The 20,452-nt window shown below is 42.6% G+C and overlaps 1 protein-coding gene across 1 annotated transcript; it reads left to right on the top strand.

Annotated features, from left to right (window-relative positions):
* Positions 1-1,094: 1,094 nt before the first annotated feature.
* On the top strand, positions 1,095-20,439 carry ptbp2b (polypyrimidine tract binding protein 2b). Its single transcript, XM_014139685.2, has 14 exons — positions 1,095-1,213; positions 1,922-1,952; positions 2,049-2,100; positions 3,488-3,663; positions 5,813-5,956; positions 6,130-6,405; positions 6,601-6,796; positions 8,806-8,883; positions 11,369-11,484; positions 14,586-14,619; positions 15,166-15,258; positions 16,657-16,873; positions 18,791-18,868; positions 19,030-20,439. Exons 1-14 carry the CDS (start codon positions 1,206-1,208, stop codon positions 19,157-19,159), a joined length of 1,629 nt encoding a protein of 542 aa, XP_013995160.1. The 5' UTR covers positions 1,095-1,205; the 3' UTR covers positions 19,160-20,439.
* Positions 20,440-20,452: the final 13 nt, after the last annotated feature.

Here is a 20,452-nt window from a genome sequence, read left to right as displayed (position 1 = left end):
TGTGAATTTAAGAATGCTCCCTATAATTCTCTCTCTCTCTCCCTCCCGGTGGATCTGAGCCCCAGGACCATGCCTCAGGACTACCTGGTCTAATGACTCCTGGCTGTCCCCAGTACACCTGGTTGTGCTGTTGCTAGTTTCAACTGTTCTGCCCACAGCTATGGAACCCTAACCTGTTCACCGGACTTGCCATCTTGTCCGGACCTACTGTTTTTGATTCTATCACAGCTGCTGTCTCTACCTCTGAATGACCCTGCTGGTCATCTATGAACGTTTGAACATCTTGAAGAACAATCTAGCCTTAATGGCCATGTATTATCTCCACCCGGCACAGTCGGAAGAGGACTGGCCACCCCTCAGAGCCTGGTTCCTCTCTAGGGAGTTTTTCCCAAGCCACCGTGCTTCTACATCTGCATTGCTTGCTGTTTGGGGTTTTAGGCTGGGTTTCTGTAAAGCACTTTGACATCTGCTGATTTAAAAAAGGGCTTTATGAATACATTTGATTGATTATAAATACATTTTATTGATTGTGTGTATGGACAATTTCAGCTCATGAAAGAAACATGGAGCCACTTTACATGTTGCACTTGTTCAGTGTAGTAGTACATTGATGAAAGATCTGAAGTTGCATAAGTCATGAATAAGTACTGGTAGTGAGGTCCAGTGGCTTGTGATTGAGTTTTTGCGGATTGTTTTATTTATTTAACTAGGCAAGTCAGTTAAGAACAAATTCTTATTTACAATGACGGCCTAGGAAAAGTGAGTTAACTGCCTTGTTCAAGGGCAGAACGGCAGATTTTGACCTTGTCAGCTTGGGGTTGTTCGATCTAGCATTCTTTCAGCCCAACACTCTAACCACTAGGCTACCTGCCAGCAAACAGCTGAAGCTGTTGTTTCCCGTATAATGACAATAAATGCAAGTGCGGGAATGTTTTGTTCAATAAAATGCTTTTAAAAAGCTACGTAGCAAACAATAACACTTGCCTAAACTCATATTTAAAGAAAGTATATCTTTAAAATGTGGAATTAAGCCATACCCACTGATGCACTGTAGATAAGTGTTAACTCGGTTTTGTTCGGCATTTTCCGTCTCTCGGCACACTTCATGACAGCATTTGCGACCATTTTGCTGACGTGCTTGTGTGTCTGAGTGGAGCTGAGGTTTAAAGAATAAATAGATACACGAAAATAAACCTCATTCGGCAATGGACGGGTATGTGTTCATGTTTGCATGTTGCTCTTAATTAGATTCGTTTAAGGTTTTAATGTTGCATTGAAATAGCTATTCAATAACGTTAGCAAGCTAGCTAACTCACTGGGCCACGTTTGCCTTCGTTCTGGACATGGTGCCCGTCTGCCACCCATCTTGTTAGAATTACATTAGCTAGCTAATGCGAGTACAGTAGAACTTGACATCGTGTATTGATTGGTATACCTAGCTACCCAGGAGGTGTGATGAATACGCAAAAAAATTAGTAGCGTCAATATTTCTACAAGTTCGTTTGGCTAACCATTCACAATGTCGTGTTGTTATTCACGATATGTTCGCTACTACCTAGCTAGGCGTGCAGGCTCCCCTGCGCTTTGTTATGGTAGTATGGCAGGTTTCCTTTGTCTCTTCCGATGAGTTAGGTGGGCACTGTAGCTAGCTATCATGTACTGCTAGCTGGCAAGGTCTGATACTCGAATATACTAAAGTAGAATTTGCAATGCGCTTTTATATCCAACCTGTAAATACGATGAATACACATTTAGCTAAATATAATTGAAAGCCAACACTCACACGCTCTGGAAGCTGGTTTTAGCCTGGATGGATAACGTTAGCAAACCGGTAGGATAGTAGGCGTAGCTAACTTGATTATTAATTGCAGACACCCTAGCAATATTTTTGGTTCCGTTAATTTTCATGTTTCTTATTCAGCATTGCCACTGATGTTGCAGTTGGCGTGAAGGTGAGTTTGCACTTTAGCACCTGACTTTTCAGGACACTTTCATCAATTGGGAAATGATGTACCAAATATATTAATGTATGCATTCTTATTTTACAGAGAGGCTCAGATGAATTAAATCTCTACAGCACCAGCCCTAACTCTGTGACTGGTGAGCACTTTTTCTGTCCCATCCAGGCATATTGGGAAGTACAGCTAAAGCCATTCACATTCTAACATATTATCCAGTCAATTGTCATTGACATGTTTTAATGGCCCAGTGCAGACAAAAATGTGATTCCTTCCCCTGTGTTTTACATATATATTTCCACATTGAGGTTGGAATAATACTGTGAAAATTATGATCATGCCCTTTTTGTGTAAGAGCTGTTTGAAAAGACCGCCTGAAATTTCAGCCTGTTGTGGTGTGATGGAGTGGCGCAGCGGTCTAAGGCACTCCCTGGTTCAAATCCAGGCTGTATCACATCCGGCTGTAATTGGGAGTCCCATAGGCAGGCACACAATTGGCCCAGTGTCGTCCGGGGTAGGCCGTCATTGTAAATAAAAATGTGTTCGTAACTGACTTGCCTGGTTAAATAAAAAAATAAGAGTTTTGGTCTGCCTGAGGCGGTAAATTAGTTAAACTAATAAGAAAGCGTTCCAAACTGCTCTGCCAAAACCAGCTAGTTTTCCCCTCCCCATTTGTTACCCAGAAATGATTTGATGTTATTTATGTTATGTTTAGTATTATATTGATTACTGCATTGTTGGGTTCAGGCCTTGTAAGAAAGGCATTTCACTGTACATACTTTAGTAGAAGTAAAGATACCTTAATAGAAAATGACTCGAGTAAAAGTGGAAGTCACCCAGTAACATACTACTTGAGTAAAAGTCTAAAAGTATTTGTTTTTACATATACTTAAGTATCAAAAGTAAATGTAATTGCTAAAATATACTTAAGTATCAAAAGTATAAATCATTTCAAATTCCTTATTAAGCAAACCACACGGTACTATTTTCTTGTTTTTGATTTAATTTACAGATAGCCAGGGGCACACTCCCAACACTCAGACATCATTTACAAGTGAAGCATTTGTGATTAGTGAGTCCGCCAGATCAGAGGCAGTAGGGATGACCAGGAATGTTCTCTTTTTTAAGTGTGTGAATTGCACAATTTTCCTGTCCTGCTAAGCATTCAATATGTAACTAGTACTTTTGGGTGTCTGGAAAATGTACAGGGTAAAAAGTACATTATTTTCTTTAGTAATGTAGTGAAGTAAAAGTTGTCCAAAATATAAATAGTAAAGTACAGATACTCAAAAAAAGAGCGTTGGGCCAGTAACTAAAAGGTTGTTGGATCGAATCCCCGAGCTGACAAGGTACAAATCTGTCGTTAACTGCCCCTGAACAAGGCAGTTAATCCACTGTTCCCCGGTAGGCCGCCATTGTAAATAAGAATTTGTTCTAAACTGATTTGCAAGTTAAATAAACTAAAAAATCAGTTTAAGGGCTGAGGACAGCTGATGCGATATATTCATGCATGATGCTTGATTTCACAGCTAACGGCAATGACAGCAGTAAAAAACTGAGAGTAGAGGACAGGATGGAGAGTCCCCCATCCCGGGTGCTCCACATCCGGAAGCTGCCCAGTGAGGTGTCTGAGACAGAGGTCATCGCCCTGGGCCTACCGTTCGGCAAGGTCACTAATATCCTCATGCTGAAGGGCAAAAATCAGGTGAGTTTTGTGGCGGAAATTGTATTGGATATAAAAAATGTTATGCTGTTATTGTAGTGCCTTGATAAGGGCCAGGAGTTTATCCTGACCATAAAAAGCAGGGGTATGCAACTATGGAGCAGATGGTCGGGGGGCGGAACAATATAAGTTGTACACTGCAAATTGACCATAACTATGCACAAAAATGATTTTTTTTAAATATGCAGAACAAAAATAAGAACGCAACATGTAAAAAGATCCCAGAAATGTTCCAACTTATTTTTCTCAAATTTGGTGCAAAAATTTGATTACATCCCTGTTTAGTGAGCATTAATCTTTTGCAAAGATTATCCATCCACCTGACAGGTGTAGCATATCAAGAAGCTGATTAAACAGCATAATCATTGTACAGGTGCACCTTGTGCTGGGGACAGTAAAAGGCCACTCTAAAATGTGCAGTTTTGTCACACAATACAATGCCACAGATGTCTATAGTTTTGAAGGAGCATGCAATTGGCCTGCTAACTGCAGGAATGTCTACCAGAGTTGTAGCCAGAGAATTGAATGTTCATTTCTCTACCATAAGCTGCCTCCAACATTGTTTTAAAGAATTTGGCAGTACTTCCAACCGGCCTCACAACCGCAGACCATGTGTAACGATGCCAGCCCAGGACCTCCACATCCTGCTTCTTCACCTGCAATATCATCTAAGACCAGACAGCTGGTGAAACTTCTGTCTGTAATAAAGCTCTTTTGTGGGGAAAAACAAATTGTGATTGGCTGGGCCTGGCTTCCAAGTGGGTGGGCCTATGCCCACCCATGTCTGCACCCCTGCCCAGTCATGTGAAATCCATAGATTAGGGCCTAATGTATTTATTTAAATTAACTGATTTCCTTAAATGATCTGTAATTCTGTGAAATCGTTTACAATGTAGCATGTTGCGTTCATATTTTTACATTGAGACACGATCACATCTTTTTTTCAAAACATTTTTATGGGAATACTTGGTGAACAGATATCCTAAATGAAACCCATTTTTTGCTGAATTCCTGGTGATTTTAGTCTTTATTTTTTTAAACCAAAACCAACTTTAGGGCTGGTTTGCCGACCCCAAATGAAAAGGGATTTTTGCATTGATTTTGGCCCTTTGCCTACTTCCCCAGAGTTAGAAACTTGTGTATATACCATTTGTATATGTATGTGTCTGCGTCCAGTATGAAGAGAGTTGCGAGGTAGTTTCTCGTACCAATAACTAACTGATGTTAGCGCAATGACTGGAAGTCAACAGCAACAGCTAGCATGACTTTTGCGCTACTGCTAGTTAGCAATTGTGCTAACCCTAGTTAGCATCTTCCTTCAAACTGAAGCAGAGAGGGAACATGGTATATGAGTTTATCTGACTCATATAGATGAAGGGCTTCATTGACAATTTTGAAGTATCCCTTTAACCGTATCAGTCCCGAGGTCCCAGCAAGAATCGTCTTTTCATTTGACTTTCATTTATCTGCATGTCTAGCTCTTATATTTAGCCTCACAATTAAGTGTTTTACTATTTTCTTTTCAAGACAACCAGGGCTACAAGTAGAACACAAAACAATATGACAAACCGTTGCATTCATGACTTTTATTTACAAATAACGTCCACCAAATCAAAAACTGATAGAACTGGATTCATATGAATGCTATAAGAACAGAAATTGTTTGCTCACCGGAAAGTGAATATCCAACTACTCAGTAACAACTGTGTGGAGTTTGTGACTGCAACTATGTGAGCTTATTACATTATAGACACTATGTCCTAAGATTTCCTATGATCTATGTCGAAGAACCCCTTACCTTCTCTCAAACCCGACTCTAGCTCAGCCCTCGTTCATCACAGAGGCTAATAGTTGGTATCTACGGATGCAGTAGAGATGGACAAATCCAATTAAATCTGAGGCTCAAACACACAGTTTGAAAGGGGTTAAAGACTAAAATGTGCCCGCGTTACGGTGGGACTCTTGCGTTAAACCTCGCCCGAGCTTTCCCTGTTCAGGACAAATGGTCAGGTTATTTGTATTTTTATAATTTGTTTTTACCATGCATTTTAATACTACAACGTAGTACTGGGCATAGAACAAATGTTTCCTCTTTTGTCTTTCTTAAAATTGTCTTCTGTCCATGTGCAAGGCGTTCCTCGAGCTGGGTACAGAGGAGGCGGCCGTTACAATGGTGAACTACTATACGGCAGTGACGCCTCAGGTTCGCAACGTCCCCGTGTTCATCCAGTTCTCTAACCACAAGGAGCTCAAGACAGACAGTGCTCTCAACCAGGTGAGATTCTGTCCTTTCCCAGAAAATACACCTGTGCATGACTAGTATTGAGTCTCTAGTGTAGACAGAAATGTTGTACTAGGCAGCCTTGCGACTAAATCTATAAAAGTGCAGACTGCCATCTTATTTTCTCTCTTCCTCGCTCTTCCTCTCTTTCATACATACCCGCCCAGCGTGCACAGGCTGTCCTCCAGGCAGTGTCGGCGGTTCAGGAGGGTGGCTCTCCCAACTCTGACACCAGTGCGCTGGATAGTGTTCTAGCGCAGGCCCCGAGCCCCGTGCTCAGGATAATCATCGACAACATGTTCTACCCCGTCACTCTGGACGTCCTCCAGCAGATCTTCTCCAAGTTTGGAACAGTCATGAAGATCATCACGTTCACCAAGAACAATCAGTTCCAGGCCCTGCTCCAGTTCAGCGAACCAGTCAACGCCCAGCAAGCCAGACTGGTGAGCAGACGTTCAAACCAGTAGTATATTCAGTTCCTCAGTTCTCAGTCAATTTACCTGTTAAAATTAAGGTTGATAACAATTCCGTTTATCTCCTGGTCTCTCTCTCTCCAGAATATCACAATGTTGAAAACAAAATATATAAAAACAAAAAGCTTACTAATGAAGTTATATTTCTTTCATCACTTTCTCCAGTCCCTGGACGGCCAGAACATCTACAACTCATGTTGCACACTGCGGATCGACTTCTCCAAACTGGTCAACCTCAATGTCAAGTACAACAACGACAAGAGCCGCGACTACACCCGGCCCGAGCTGCCCGCTGGCGACGGCCAGCCCTCCCTAGATCCTGCCATGGCTGCTGCCCTCAACAAGGACTCCTCCCTGCTTGGTAAGATCTGCCTCCACCTGTCCAACAGCTTCTCTCTCCCTCTGATCTCTCTTCTTTTTTTCCCAGACCTGTCCAGTCAGCTCTCTCTCCTCTGTATTAAAGTCAATACCACTAAGTGCTTTCTCTCAATGGGAGGCTGGGTATACACAGTTGAAGTCGGAAGTTTACATGCACTTAGGTTGGAGTCATTAACTAATTTTTCAACCACTCCACAAATGTCTTGTTAACAAACTATAGTTTTGGCAAGTCGGTTAGGACTTACACTTTGTGCATGACACAAGTAATTTTTCCAACAATTGTTTACAGACAGAGTGAATTATAAGTGAAATAATCCATCACAATTCCAGTGGGTCAGATGTTTACATACACTAAGTTGACTGTACCTTTAAACAGCTTGGAAAATTCTTTCCCCATGGCTTTAGAAGCTTCTGATAGGCTAATTGACATAATTTGAGTCAATTGGAGGTGTACCTGTGGATGTATTTCAAGGCCTACCTTCAAACTGAGTGCCTTTTTGTTTGACATCATGGGAAAATGAAAAGATCAGCCAAGACCTCAGGAAAAAAATGGTAGACCTCCACAAGTCTGGTTCATCCTTGGGAGCAATTTCCAAACGCCTGAAGGCAACCACTTTCATCTGTACAAACAAAAATATGCATAAACACCATGGGACCATGCAGCCGTCATACCGCTCAAGAAGGAGACGCGTTCTGTCTCCTAGAGATGAACGTACTTTGTTTGGAAAAGTGCAAATCAATCCCAGAACAACAGCAAAGGACCTTGTGAAGATGCTGGAGGAAACGGGTACAAAAGTATCTATATCCACAGTAAAACGAGTCCTATATCGACATAACCTGAAAGGCTGCTCAGCAAGGAAGAAGCCAGTGCTCCAAAACCGCCATACAAAAGCCAGACTATGGTTTGCAACTGCACATGGGGACAAAGATCGTACTTTTTGGAGAAATGTCCTCTGGTCTGATGAAACAAAAATAGAACTGTTTGGCCATAATGACCATCGTTATGTTTGGAGGAAATAGGGGAGGCTTGCAAGCCGAAGAACACCATCCCAACCGTGAAGCACAGGGGTGGCAGCATCATGTTGTGGGGGTGCTTTGCTGCAGGAGGGACTGGTGCACTTCACAAAATAGATGGCATCATGAGGAAGAAAAATGATGTGGATATATTGAAGCAACATCTCAAGACATCAGTCAGGAAGTTGAAGCTTGGTTGCAAATGGACAATGACCCCAAGCATACTTCCAAAGTTGTGGCAAAATGGCTTAAGGAAAACAAAGTCAAGGTATTGGACCGGCCATCACAAAGCCCTGACCTCAATCCTATAGAAAATTTGTGGGCAGAACTGAAAAAGCGTGTGTGAGCAAGGAGGCCTACAAACCTGACACAGTTACACCAGCTCTGTCAGGAGGAATGGGCCAAAATTCACCCATCTTATTGTGGGAAGCTTGTGGAAGGCTACCTCACACGTTTGACCCAAGTTAAACAATTTGAAGGCAATGCTACCAAATACTAATTGAGTGTATGTAAACTTCTGACCCACTGGGAATGTGATGAAAGAAATAAAAGCTGAAATAAATCATTCTCTCTACTATTATTCTGACATTTCACCTTCTTAAAATAAAGTGGTTATCCTAACTGACCTAAAACCAGGGAATCTTTACTGGGATTAAATGTCAGGAATTGTGAAAAACTGAGTTTAAATGTATTTGGCTAAGGTGTATGTAAACTTCCAACTTCAACTGTACTACATATCTAATGCTTTGTAGAGGTAGTAGGTGGACAACAGAAATCCATACCAGCCCAGTAACACACCACGAAGTGACAAACAAAAGAAGGAACAAGATCAAAATGGGTCACTGTATATTATCGACAGTCTGTTCCAAGCCATAAAGGGGCCTTGTCGATTTGATCAAACTTTTCTACATTATAACTACTCTCATCCCGCCCTACCCAATGTGTATATTTTAGCCTTTTTGTGTACACTCTCTGTAGGTACCCCCTCAGGAATGGTAGCTCCCTACTCTAGCGGTGGAGGGTTTCAGTCTTCTCTCTCCTACTCGCAGGGTGGAGGTAACTATGCTTTACGTTATCTTTTCTTTCTTTCACTCTCAAGCCTTACCTGGTGTGTCTGTTGTCTAGGGGCGAACGAGACAGAAATAGTTGGTGATATAGCAACCACTCTTGTCAGACCAAGGAAGAAGAAAACATGTCTACTAGAATGTTTGACTTGTTTGAAATGCACTGAACAAAAATATAACCGCAACAATTTTAATGATTTTACTGAGTTACAGTTTATATAAGGAAATTGAGAAATTCATTAGGTCCTAATCTATGGATTTCATGTGTCTGGGAATACAGATATGCATCTGTTGGTCACAGATACCTTTAAAAACAAAAAGAAGAAGTAGGGAGGTGGATCAGAAAACCAGTCAGTATCTGGTGTGACCACCATTTGCCTCATGCAGCGCGGCACATCTCCTTCGAGTTGATCAGGCTGTTGATTGTGGATATTGGCAGGAACTGGAACACGCTGTCGTACACGTCAATCCAGAGCATCCCAAACATGCTCAATGGGTGACATGTCTGCGTATGCAGGCCATGGAAGAACTGGGGCATTTTCAGCTTCCAGGAATTCTGTACAGATCCTTGCGACATGGGGCTGTGCATTATCATGCTGAAACATGAGGTGATGGTGGAGGATGAATGGCACGACGATGGGTCTCAGGATCTCGTCACGGTATCTCTGTGCATTTAAATTGCCATCGATAAAATGCAATTGTGTTGGTTGTCCGTAGCTTATGCCTGCCCAAACCATAACCCCACCGCCACCATGGGGCACTCTGTTCACAACGCTGACATCAGCAAGCAAGCATTTCGCTACACCTGCAATAACAGCTGCTAAATATGTGTGTGATTTTGAAACCACTCGCCCACACGACGCCATACACGGTACGCTGTCTGCCATCTGCCAGGTACAGTTGAAACCAGGATTCGTCTGTGAAGAGCACATTTCTCCAGCGTGCCAGTGGCTATCGAAGGTGAGCATTTGCCCGCTGAAGTTTGTTATGATACCGAACTGCAGTCAGGTCAGGACTCTGAGGACGACGAATACGTAGATGAGCTTCCCTGAGATGGTTTGTGCAGATATTCTTAGATTGTGCAAACCCACAGTATCATCAGCTGTCCGAGTGGCTAGTCTCAGACAATTCCGCAGGTGAAGAAGCCAGATGTCTAGGTCCTAGGCTGGCGTGGTTACACGTGGTCTGCGGTTATGAAACCGGTTGGACGTACTGCCAAATTCTCTTAAACTATGTTGGAGGCGGCTTATGGTCGAGAAATTAATATAAAATTATCTGGCAACAGCTCTGGTGGACGTGTCTGCATGACAATTGCACGCTCCCTCAATTTGCATCATCTGTGGCATTGTATTGTGTGACAAAACTGCACATTTTAGTGTTTTTTATTTTTTTATTGTCCCCAGCACAATTTGCACCTGTATAATGATCATGTTTAATCAGCTTCTTGATATGCCACACCTGTCAGGTGGATAGATTATCTTGGCAAAGGAGAAAAGCTCACTAACAGGGATGTAAATAAATTTGAGAATTTTTTTTTTGTGCGTATGGACATTTTCTGGGTCATTTCATTTCAGCTCATGAAACATGGGACCAACACTTTTACATGTTGCGTTTTCATGTTTTTGTTCAGTGTATGATAGTTGCTTGAATAACCAAGGATGTCGTTATGAAAGGACTTAGAACATGTGGAATAATGAAAGGTTAGCTTTAGAGTTGACTAACCTTTCGTGTGTCTTGAATAGCTTTTGACAGAGGTTGTGTGTGTGTGTGTGTGCGTGAGCATGTGTCCCCATGTGAGTGCACGTGCTCCTGTGTGCGTGTCCGGCCCATTATGTAAATGTTTGCGGGCATAGCATGCACACTAGCGCATCGATTCCCAAACTAGGGGTTGCAACCCCACGTGGGGTCGCCTGGTTTGAAAATGGAGTCGAGAGAGAAACTCGACAAAAAGAAAGTGCTCGGTTCATAGAACCTCGGTACGTCAGTTACCTCTGGTGCTAGATGGGGTTGTAATAAACAGTGGTGCCTGTTTTCCTCCTACCAATGTGTGTATCTTTTTGAACGGTTTAATACTATGACCCTATCACTGAAAGATAAGACTCTCGGGAACACGTACATGTCTTCTGTTGTGCTTTACAATGCCCACAAGCCGCGCAGAACTCATTAAAACAAAGTGGGCAACACCAGGCACTAAATCAGACTGGGTGGGATCTTCCCTATTGCCTGATGATCTTCTAAACTTCCCAATACCTTTCTGGTGCATTTGTCATTTCAAACCATACTTCCTTCAGATTGAGAGAAAAAAAAAAGAAGCCCCAATTAAAAAAGATAACATTGGCTGTTTACATTAGTTTTTTTATTTTTTACATTGTGGGGTTGTGCTGTAGCACATGGCTGTGTGGTGTGCTTTGCCTGGACTTGCTCTCTGTGTCCCCATTACCATGTTAACGTGCCTGGCTCTCTGGCCATTCCTCCAGGAGCCATCAGTCCTCTGAGTGCTGCGGCTGCAGCGGCGGCAGCTGCAGGGAGGGTGGCGCTCTCCGGACACTCTGGCTGCAGCGGCGTGCTCCTGGTCAGCAACCTCAACGAAGAGGTCAGTAACATCCCCCAGACCTCCCCCTTTCTCTCGCTCTCCTCCTACAGGAGGATCTCATGCTTCGCTGACGTTACATACTTGTACATTGTTTCTGACATGGACTTAGAGCAGACATTTATTATGGTTGGTATGACTGCTGATATTTTATGAGTGGAAAGGCTCAGAAGTTGAGGGAAATATCCCCATCTGTACAATTTGGCTATTTAGTTGCACAAGTACTCGCATGGAATTATCGATTATACCCCTTAATCAGTACAAAGATCTGAAAATATATTTTATAAGATAGCTACAACTTAAATGACTAATATATTCAGTGTTGCTCAGTATTCCTTGACTGTTATTCTATAAAGCTCTGCTGCACACACACCATCTAGTTTAGCCCTTAGAAATGCAGACCCAGTTTTCCTTGCGTAACATTTTAAGTGATTAAGACTGCCAAAGGAGACCCCTAATAACCTATTTCTGGAGAAAAGTCTAATTGACCTGATTTGTATCACTTAATACCCTGCATAAAGACTGTGACATAGACGGGTTAGCTGACAACAAATGATGGGCGCGATTATGTTATGTGCGCGATTATGTTGTGTTATGATTCTGGAAGAACAGATAGTTAGCAACAGTGAAAATAAGTGGCTCGTTTTATCTTCTTTGATAGCATATATTGTTTTGACATCACTTCTATGCAAAAATTCGCTAGCTAACCAACAACTTTATCAATGTGTTTGAGACAAGTGCTCATTGGCAAATGTATTTGTTTTCAATAGACATTGGCGACAAATATAGTTTACATGTTGTCAACAATCGAACAGGCTGACTACACCGTGCGTTGCAAAATAAATTTAGAAATCTGTTATTCAATTAATGCACTAACAATGCTTGCGCACGCCAACGAGCGTCTGCATTGCCATGGGCTAAAATAGATTCGATTCGGTTGACCATTTTATGTGTGGATTAATTGTCGGAGTAGAGGACCTTGTGCATTTCAGGTAAAATAACAACTCAATGTTTATGTCCCAGGACAAATTAGCCAGCAACAGCAAGCTAGCTAAATAGGCCAAATTAGTTAGCAAGCTAACTAGCTATATTGCCATAAATGTTTAATGCTTTTTAACCTGTCCCCAAATTAATATAGTTGGTTCAGAGTTTGTTTTGATATTTTAACCTGCGTGTCGTGATCGCGTTTGGTGTGGGGGGACAAAATATATTTATGCACGATGGCGCACGCACCCAGCCGGTTTGGGTTCCGTGTAAGCCAACCCAGTCTGTTTTGCCCCATAGTTGCGCACACTGTTTTGTTGCTAAGCAACCAATCCGTCTATATAGACAGGTTAACTGACAACGTCACGAAAATTATGCGTGCGAATCAGTGGCCACAAGCTGCGTGTTATGATTCTGAATGGTCAGACAGCTAGAAACAATGACAAGAAGCAGCCATGTGGGGAATCGTAGGTGTCTCGTTTCAGTTCCTAGTATCTTGTTAATGATCTTGTTTTTGACTGATTTCATGTCAACGGTAATATGGCTAAAATTTGCTAGCTAACCAACAAATGTAACGATGTATGAGACATTTGCCTATTGTGCAAATGTATTTATGCTTTCAATAAACATTTGGAGGCAACAGTTAACATGTCAACAGTCGATAAGCCAACCCTGTCTGTTTTGCCCCATAGTTGCGCTGCTAAACAACCAACCCGTCTATAGGACATCAGGTTTTAATTAAAGGGTTAGTCTGAGGGTTTAAGTACCAAGATGAGTGGATTGTGTTTCTCTGTCAAGCGTCATTCACCATGAGGAAAGATGGAAGGGTGGGAATGAACGAGGTTGCACATCCAGTCAAGAGATGTAATGCGAGGGATGATGATGATGCATTCTCACATCGGTGCTCATTTATATGAATTTTATGTTAGCCTCAGTGCTTGCATATGTTTTTTGTCTCCATAGCCTAAGTCAACTGAACTGCAGTTACTTCTCAGGCTCTGTCTTAGTGAATGGAGGGGCTCCGTTCACTCTCTCTCTTTCTCTATCTGCTATGCATTCTGTGCAAATTTTAACCGCTGTCTCCTAAACTCTTTCTCTCTTTCTTTCTCTCCCTCCCTCCCTTTCTCCCTCTTTCATGTCAAGTGATAGTCCTTCCTAACTGTCGTTCTTTTCTTTCAAGCCCCCCCCTCCTTCACTCCTCTCTCCCAATGCCTTTCTCTAAGCTATGTCAAGTTGGTATAAACTGTGGGGGCTATACCAACCACTCCCACCCCAAATTTTCTCAGCCACTGTCTCTCTATCTATGCTATATCTATAAATTCTCGCCAGAAGTAATATTCTCTGATCATTTCTCTCTCCAAACACTGGGTTTGTGGACTTGAACATGATAAGTTCTGTTTATGCCATAACTTTGTAAGGTGGTTTTCATGTCTTTACCTGCATGCCCCAAACGCTCTTTCTTTGGAAATTGATAGAGGGTAGCGCCCCTGCCACCCGCTTTAACCAATATTCCTGCATTTCATATGCTACCAAGCTTACTTATGTTACTAAAACCTTAACTTGAGACTCTTTTGCATGCCCAATCCATGCCCCCCCTCATCACTATTGGCCACAAACTAGGCTTGTAAATGTACTCTGCTCCCCCTTTGGTCTCAGGTGTTGACATTTGGCACTATTATTTCCTTGTATGTTTGGGATTAAAGCCCCCCACAGCAAAACCAAATCCAGCCATTTTCTGACCTGCATTTCCAATGTACTGACCTGTTTTTATTTTTGTCCCCCACCCCAACTCTTTGTTTTTGATTTACTCCGCATTGCCCCCCCCTCCCACCCCCTCCCCCTCGTTCATTCCCACCCTTCCGTGTTTCCCCCTTTGTGTCCTGTCCGCACCCTCCTCCTTTCCTCCCCCCTCCTTCCACACGTTCATGCTTTGTGCCTGAACAAAAATGTTCCTCCTCGGACCAACTTCCCCAATTAACTGCCTTGAACCCATGCTCCATGACCACCTCACCATTCTACGGGAAACCACCCTCCGTTATGGATGATCTGTCCATCTCCGCTCTACCTCCGACTCTTCTCTCTACCTGTCTTACGCTGCTTGCTCTTCTCTCCTTCTAAAGATGGTTACGCCCCAAAGTCTGTTTACCCTCTTCGGTATGTTATCGTTAGCACTCTACCTTTTCCGTTTTTAGTTTTTACTCCATGTTTTTTGTTTTCTCTCTCATTTTGATTTATGGTTAGTATTTCCATAGTTGAGTAACTGTTTCATGTTTTTCTTTCACGTTTTGTTTAATCGCACATATTGATTCAGTTGAGTACAGATTTTGGCCTTCAAGGCCTCTAGTCTCATCTCTCTCCATCTCACTCCATGAATAAATTACGCTAATGCATGGTTGATTATTTGGCATGTATTTATTTTTATTTTTCATTTCACAAAGCTTGTTTTTTGGAGGGATTTTATCAGCATATTCTCTATTCTCTATTCTCTCTCTCTCTCTGTTATAAGGCTATTGTTCGAAGACTCTCTTTGATTGGTTTAAATCATATGGATGATTGCTCCATCCTTTTTCACGTCTCATATTTAAACTCCCTAAAGCACTAACTTTGTCCTTCATGGTTCACTCCTCCCTCTCCTCTGCCTGCCTTTTGCTCTCTCCTCCTCTCTCTTCCTCCCGCCGTCTGCCTATCATTATAATGAAGGGGTGTACGGTGATGCTCAGCGCGTGAAGATCCTCTACAATAAGAAGGACAGTGCTCTCATCCAGATGTCGGACGGGAACCAGGCCCAGCTCGGTGAGTGGGTGCCCATTTGCCGTTCACATGCGTCGGCAACGGTTGGCAGGCTTCAGCGCGTCAGGCAGCATGCGACTTGAAAACACACGTCATTTAAAAAAAAAAAATGATTTCATATTATGAGGCGTCTTACCTTGCTTGAAAGTAGCATAAAGTCAAAATCCGACCACATCGTGGAGGCAATTATTTCATAAAGACTTCCATATGCATTGTAACCAGTAGCGCCTCTTATGTTCTATTGGTTTTCAAATCACCTTTCTTTCATTGTCCGGTAGTCATATTAGTAACCCGTGCTAGTTGTTGAATCTTTAGTTGTCCTTTTTTTAATCTGTCAGATTAAACCCCTCCCATGTGCGGTGTGCTGTTGACAAGTGTTTTCCTGCTAACTGCGTTATGGAATGAACATTTGCGCGGCGTAACCTACTGCTTTGTGCGCATTGCCGTCGCTTATAATGTGAAGACATTAAGCTAAATGTTCTGATCTGTTGCATCAGCCTCAAAGCTTTTTAAAGTTGTTTTGTCTGTATCCTAGGCCTGCCTACTGGTTGTATGAATTTGGATCTATCATCCAACTACTGTCCCAGAGTCTGTTTGGAATAGGCATTCTTTCTCGCGCAGAATGACAAGCTTAATAGAATAGATCAACTTTTCTACAATGTAGGATAGTAGTTAGACATTGGCTAGAGATTTTGCTGTTTGCTTTACTCGTCTTGTCTGAGGAAGAACAACTGTCCACATTTACTTTATCATCAAAGTGCGCATCGGAATTTCGTAAGAAGGACGCACACCGTTGCATCCCGTGCATCTTCGAGTTGCATGTTCTGTTAAAATGAATTGCCACAATCTAAATGTAATTCATTTCTGTCATTCTGAGCAGCACCCCTAATCAGGTTAAGTACCCAATGCATATCGATCTGATACATTTCTCAAATTTCCAGTGAATTAAAATCCTGCTGGTCAAATGTCTGGGGCCACATTTTCCTGACGGAAACCCTGTTCCTAACTAATCAGTTAATGAATCAATCAAGTACAAGGGAGGAGCGAAAACCTGCAAACACTCGGCCCTCCGTGGAATGAGCTCGGCACGTGTCCTCCTAGCTGGATCCTAAAGCAACTCTTAACATTTCTAATACGTGGTAGATATAAAGGATATAGACACCTGTATACTGTTGAAATGTTTTTTCTTTTCTTTTTTTGGACAATGTGCAGGCATCTATCCTTTCTATTAGGCTGTTTCTGAAACCTACGCACTTGTGGCTGACATTATTTTGAAATGAGTACTATAAAAGAGCAGACGCAGCCTGTCGTTGTTTCTAATTAATGGCAGAGAAACATCTACACATTAACCACATGAGAAACATGTCACTGTAACCATGTTTCCTATTTGCCTTTCCTCAGCGATGAGCCACCTGAACGGCCAGAAGATGTATGGGAAGATCATCCGTGTGACGCTCTCCAAGCACCAGACGGTGCAGCTGCCCAGAGAAGGGCTGGATGACCAGGGCCTAACCAAGGACTTCACCAACTCCCCCCTGCACCGCTTCAAAAAGCCAGGCTCCAAGAACTTTCAGAACATCTTTCCTCCGTCTGCCACGCTCCACCTCTCCAACGTCCCGTGAGTTTGTCTTGTGGTTTGGCTTGATTCTGTCTAACATTTCATGTTTGTTGTGTGCGAGCTAGTGCATTAGCATGGTCTATGGAGTTCCTCAAGGCTCTGTTCTTGTACCACAACTGTTTTCATTATATGCTGCCTCTCTGTTACGCTACATGACCAAAAGTATGTGGACATCTGCTCCTCAAACATCTCATTCCAAAATCATGGGCATTAATATGGAGTTGGTCCCCCTTTGCTGCTATAACAGCCTCTACTCTTCTGGGAAGGCGTTCCACTAGATGTTGAAACATTGCTGCGGGGACTTGATTACATTCAGCCACGAGCATTTGAGGTTGGGCACTGATTTTGGGCAATTAGACCTGGCTCGCAGTCGGAGTTCTAATTCATCCCAAAGGTGTTCGATGTGGTTGAGGTCAATCCAGTCAAGTTCTTCCACATCAATCTCGACACAACATTTCTGTATGGACCTCTTTGTGCACGGGGGAATTATCATACTGAAACAGGAAAGAGCCTTCCCAAACTGTTGCCACAAAGTTGGAAGCACAGAATCGTCTAGAATGTTCTTGTAAGCTGTAGCGTTAATATTTCCCTTCACTGGATCTAATGGGCCTAGCCCGAACCATGATAAACAGCCTCAGACCATTATTTCTCCCCCACCAAACTTTACAGTTGGCACTATGCATTGGGACAGGTAGCGTTCTACTGGCATTCGCCAAACCCAGATTCGTCCGTCGGACTGCCAGATGGTGAAGCGTGATTCATCACTCCAGAGAAAGCGTTTCCAATGCTCCAGAGTCCAATGGTGGCAAGCATTACACCACTCCAGCCAACGCTTGGCATTGCACATGGTGATCTTAGGCTTGTGTGCAGCTATCTGCCAAGGAAACCCATTTAATGAAGCTCCCGACAAAGTTATTGTGCTGGCGTTGCTTCCAGAGGCAGTTTGGAACTCGGTTATGAGTGTTGCAACTGAGGACAGACTATTTTAACGTGCTACGTGCTTTAGCACTCGGCGGTCCCATTTTGAGAGCTTGTATGGCCTACCACTTTGCAGCTGAGCCGTTGTTGCTCCTAGACGTTTCCACTTCCCAATAGCAGCACATACAGTTGCCCGGGGCAGCTCTAACAGGGCAGAAATTTGACTAACTGACTTGTTGGAAAGGTGGAATCCTATGAAAGTGCCACGTTGAAAGTCACTGAGCTCTTCATTACGGCCATTCTGCTGCCAATGTTTGTCTATTGAGATTGCATGGCCTTGTGCTCAATTTTTATGCACCTGTCTGCAACGGGTGTGGTTGAATTAGCAGAATCCACGAATTTGAAGGGGTGTCCACATACTTTTGTGTATATATAGTATATGTTATTTGGTTGCGAGAGTGATAGAACATTAGCATTGTTTATTTTTGCACTAGACTATATTATTTTCTAGTTTTGCTACTGTATTTAAAGGGATACGTTGAGGTTTTGGCAATGAAGACCTTTACTTCCAGAGTCTGACAAACTTGTGGATACCATTTGTATGTCTCTGCGTGCAGTTTGAAGGATGTTGCTAACTAGCGTTAGCGCAATGACTGGAAGTCTATGGGAACAGCTACCATGCTAGCTGTTCCTGTAGACTTCGTCATTGAGCTAACCAATAACGCTAGTTAGCATTGGCTTGCGAAACTACCTTGAACTTCCTTCATACTGGATGCAGAGACCTAAAAATTGTTTCCACAAGTTCATCTGACTCTGGGGAAGTAGATAAAGGGCCTCTTGCAAAAATCCCGAAGTATCGTCTTTAAGGGTTGGCTGTAGTGCTGGTTAGAAGGTCTTGCAATACAAGTAAATTGAAGTTGTTTAAAGTGTACCATTGCATTGACATGGCTGAATGTGCTTGCGTTGCGTTTCGCTCACTGTTGATTTCGGATTCGACAGGGAGGACGTGACTGAGGAGGATCTGAGACAGCTGTTCTCTAACGCAGGTGGCACTGTGAAGGCATTCAAGTTTTTCCAGTAAGACACCATCTTTAACTGCCTTTAACTTCTGATCAAATTTAGTCCCAAGCCTGGACCTTGGAACACCATTTGGAATGTGCCGCCATCATCATCATAATTTTATGTGTGTTTGACTAGATCGTGGTTATCTGATCACGTTCTTCTCCTCCCCAATATAGAGGCCACAAAATGGCGCTACTCCAGATGTCTACAGTCGAGGAGGCTATCCAGGCCTTGATGGACCTCCACAACTATGACATGGGCAGCAACCACCACCTGAAGGTCTCCTTCTCCAAGTCAACCATCTAGATGAACCACGCCATCACAACCCACCCCAACCCCTTCTCTGACAAATCTCAATGTGTGGTGCTCACGTCTTCAGTCCCCTCGGGGAGACCACAATGATACTCACCTCCTAGGGAAAACATTTGAACCAGTCATTCCTTTTTAGACAATATTGATTATCAAAAGCCCCACACTAGATGTGACGGTAGTTTCTACGATGCCATTGTCGTAAAACATCACCCGTCTAGGTCCCTTTATCCCTCTCCGCCTTAGTTTGTGTGGTTGGCAAGCTCCCTCCCTTTGTTCATCACGAGAATGAATTGGATTCCCTCTTTTTCTTAGAATGAATCAGCGAAAATGTGCCTTACTCAGCAAAATATTCTCATCGTTTTGCCTCCTTACGTTTCTAAAAGTGATAGAGGTCTAGGCACATTCTGTTTGGTTGTGGTTTCTGTTTTGTTTTCCCCTCCCCTTTTACATTACTTGATGTTCACCCATTTGAAATGTAGATTTAATAGTTTTTGCTTTTGCGCTTTGTTGATGATTAACCTGATTTAGCGGACTTAGATAAGGAATCCCATCTCTATTCAGTTGTTTAATCCCAAACAACTCAAGGCAAGGCCATTTTGCCCAGGTTGAGAATGATTACTGTAAAGGCTGTTGACGTCATTGTACACTTCACCTGCTAAGGATGACTGCTTAGATGTTCCCTTACTGACTGTAAATGCTGTCTAGATGTTTTTCAAACCTTACTTGCATATGCCAATGTTCCCCTTTTTTGGTAATTTTTTTTTCTTTGATTGAAAATGGCAGTGAATCTTTTTGAGCATGTAGTAATGGGTCATGGTAGTAGTGAAGACATGTTGCTGTTGCATGCGTCCAACACCCAGATGGGCAATGTGTTCACTGGTCAAAGTGAAGTATGATTGTACATGAGGACGGACTACCTGTTGGGACCAAAGTAAATGTGCCTATAGTCCTACTTTACGATTTAATTTAAAAGAAAAATATTTCACAAAAGCAAATGTGGATTATGTGTTTGAGAAGGGGGAACAATACAAATCAAAGTCGAACCCTCGCAGAATGTTTCTCCTTGATTTCAACAATCTTCTGTTGTGTGTTTTTTGGTCAAGAATTACCCTTAAACTACACAGCTTCAGTTGAAGCAACAACAACAACAAAAAGATTGGAATGTGTGGGGAAAAGTTATCAATATTTTCTACATGGATTGAGTTTTTACATCTCAATTGTAGTAATCAATATAGTTTGGAAAAGGCACGATTAAAAAGCTCATTTTCTACCGAGTGAGTCCATGTT

Source organism: Salmo salar, chromosome ssa14, assembly GCF_905237065.1.
Source record: "Salmo salar chromosome ssa14, Ssal_v3.1, whole genome shotgun sequence".
Classification (NCBI taxonomy): domain Eukaryota; kingdom Metazoa; phylum Chordata; class Actinopteri; order Salmoniformes; family Salmonidae; genus Salmo; species Salmo salar.
Note: the sequence above shows the minus strand (reverse complement) of the source record. Positions and strands in the feature narration are given on the sequence as shown.

Bases quoted from the DNA above. Each gene is read 5' to 3' on its own strand.
- ptbp2b (XM_014139685.2), top strand. The intron at 8,884-11,368 runs GTAACTATGCTT...CCATTCCTCCAG, and splicing joins CTCCTACTCGCAGGGTGGAG to GAGCCATCAGTCCTCTGAGT. The intron at 16,874-18,790 runs GTGAGTTTGTCT...CGGATTCGACAG, and splicing joins CTCCACCTCTCCAACGTCCC to GGAGGACGTGACTGAGGAGG.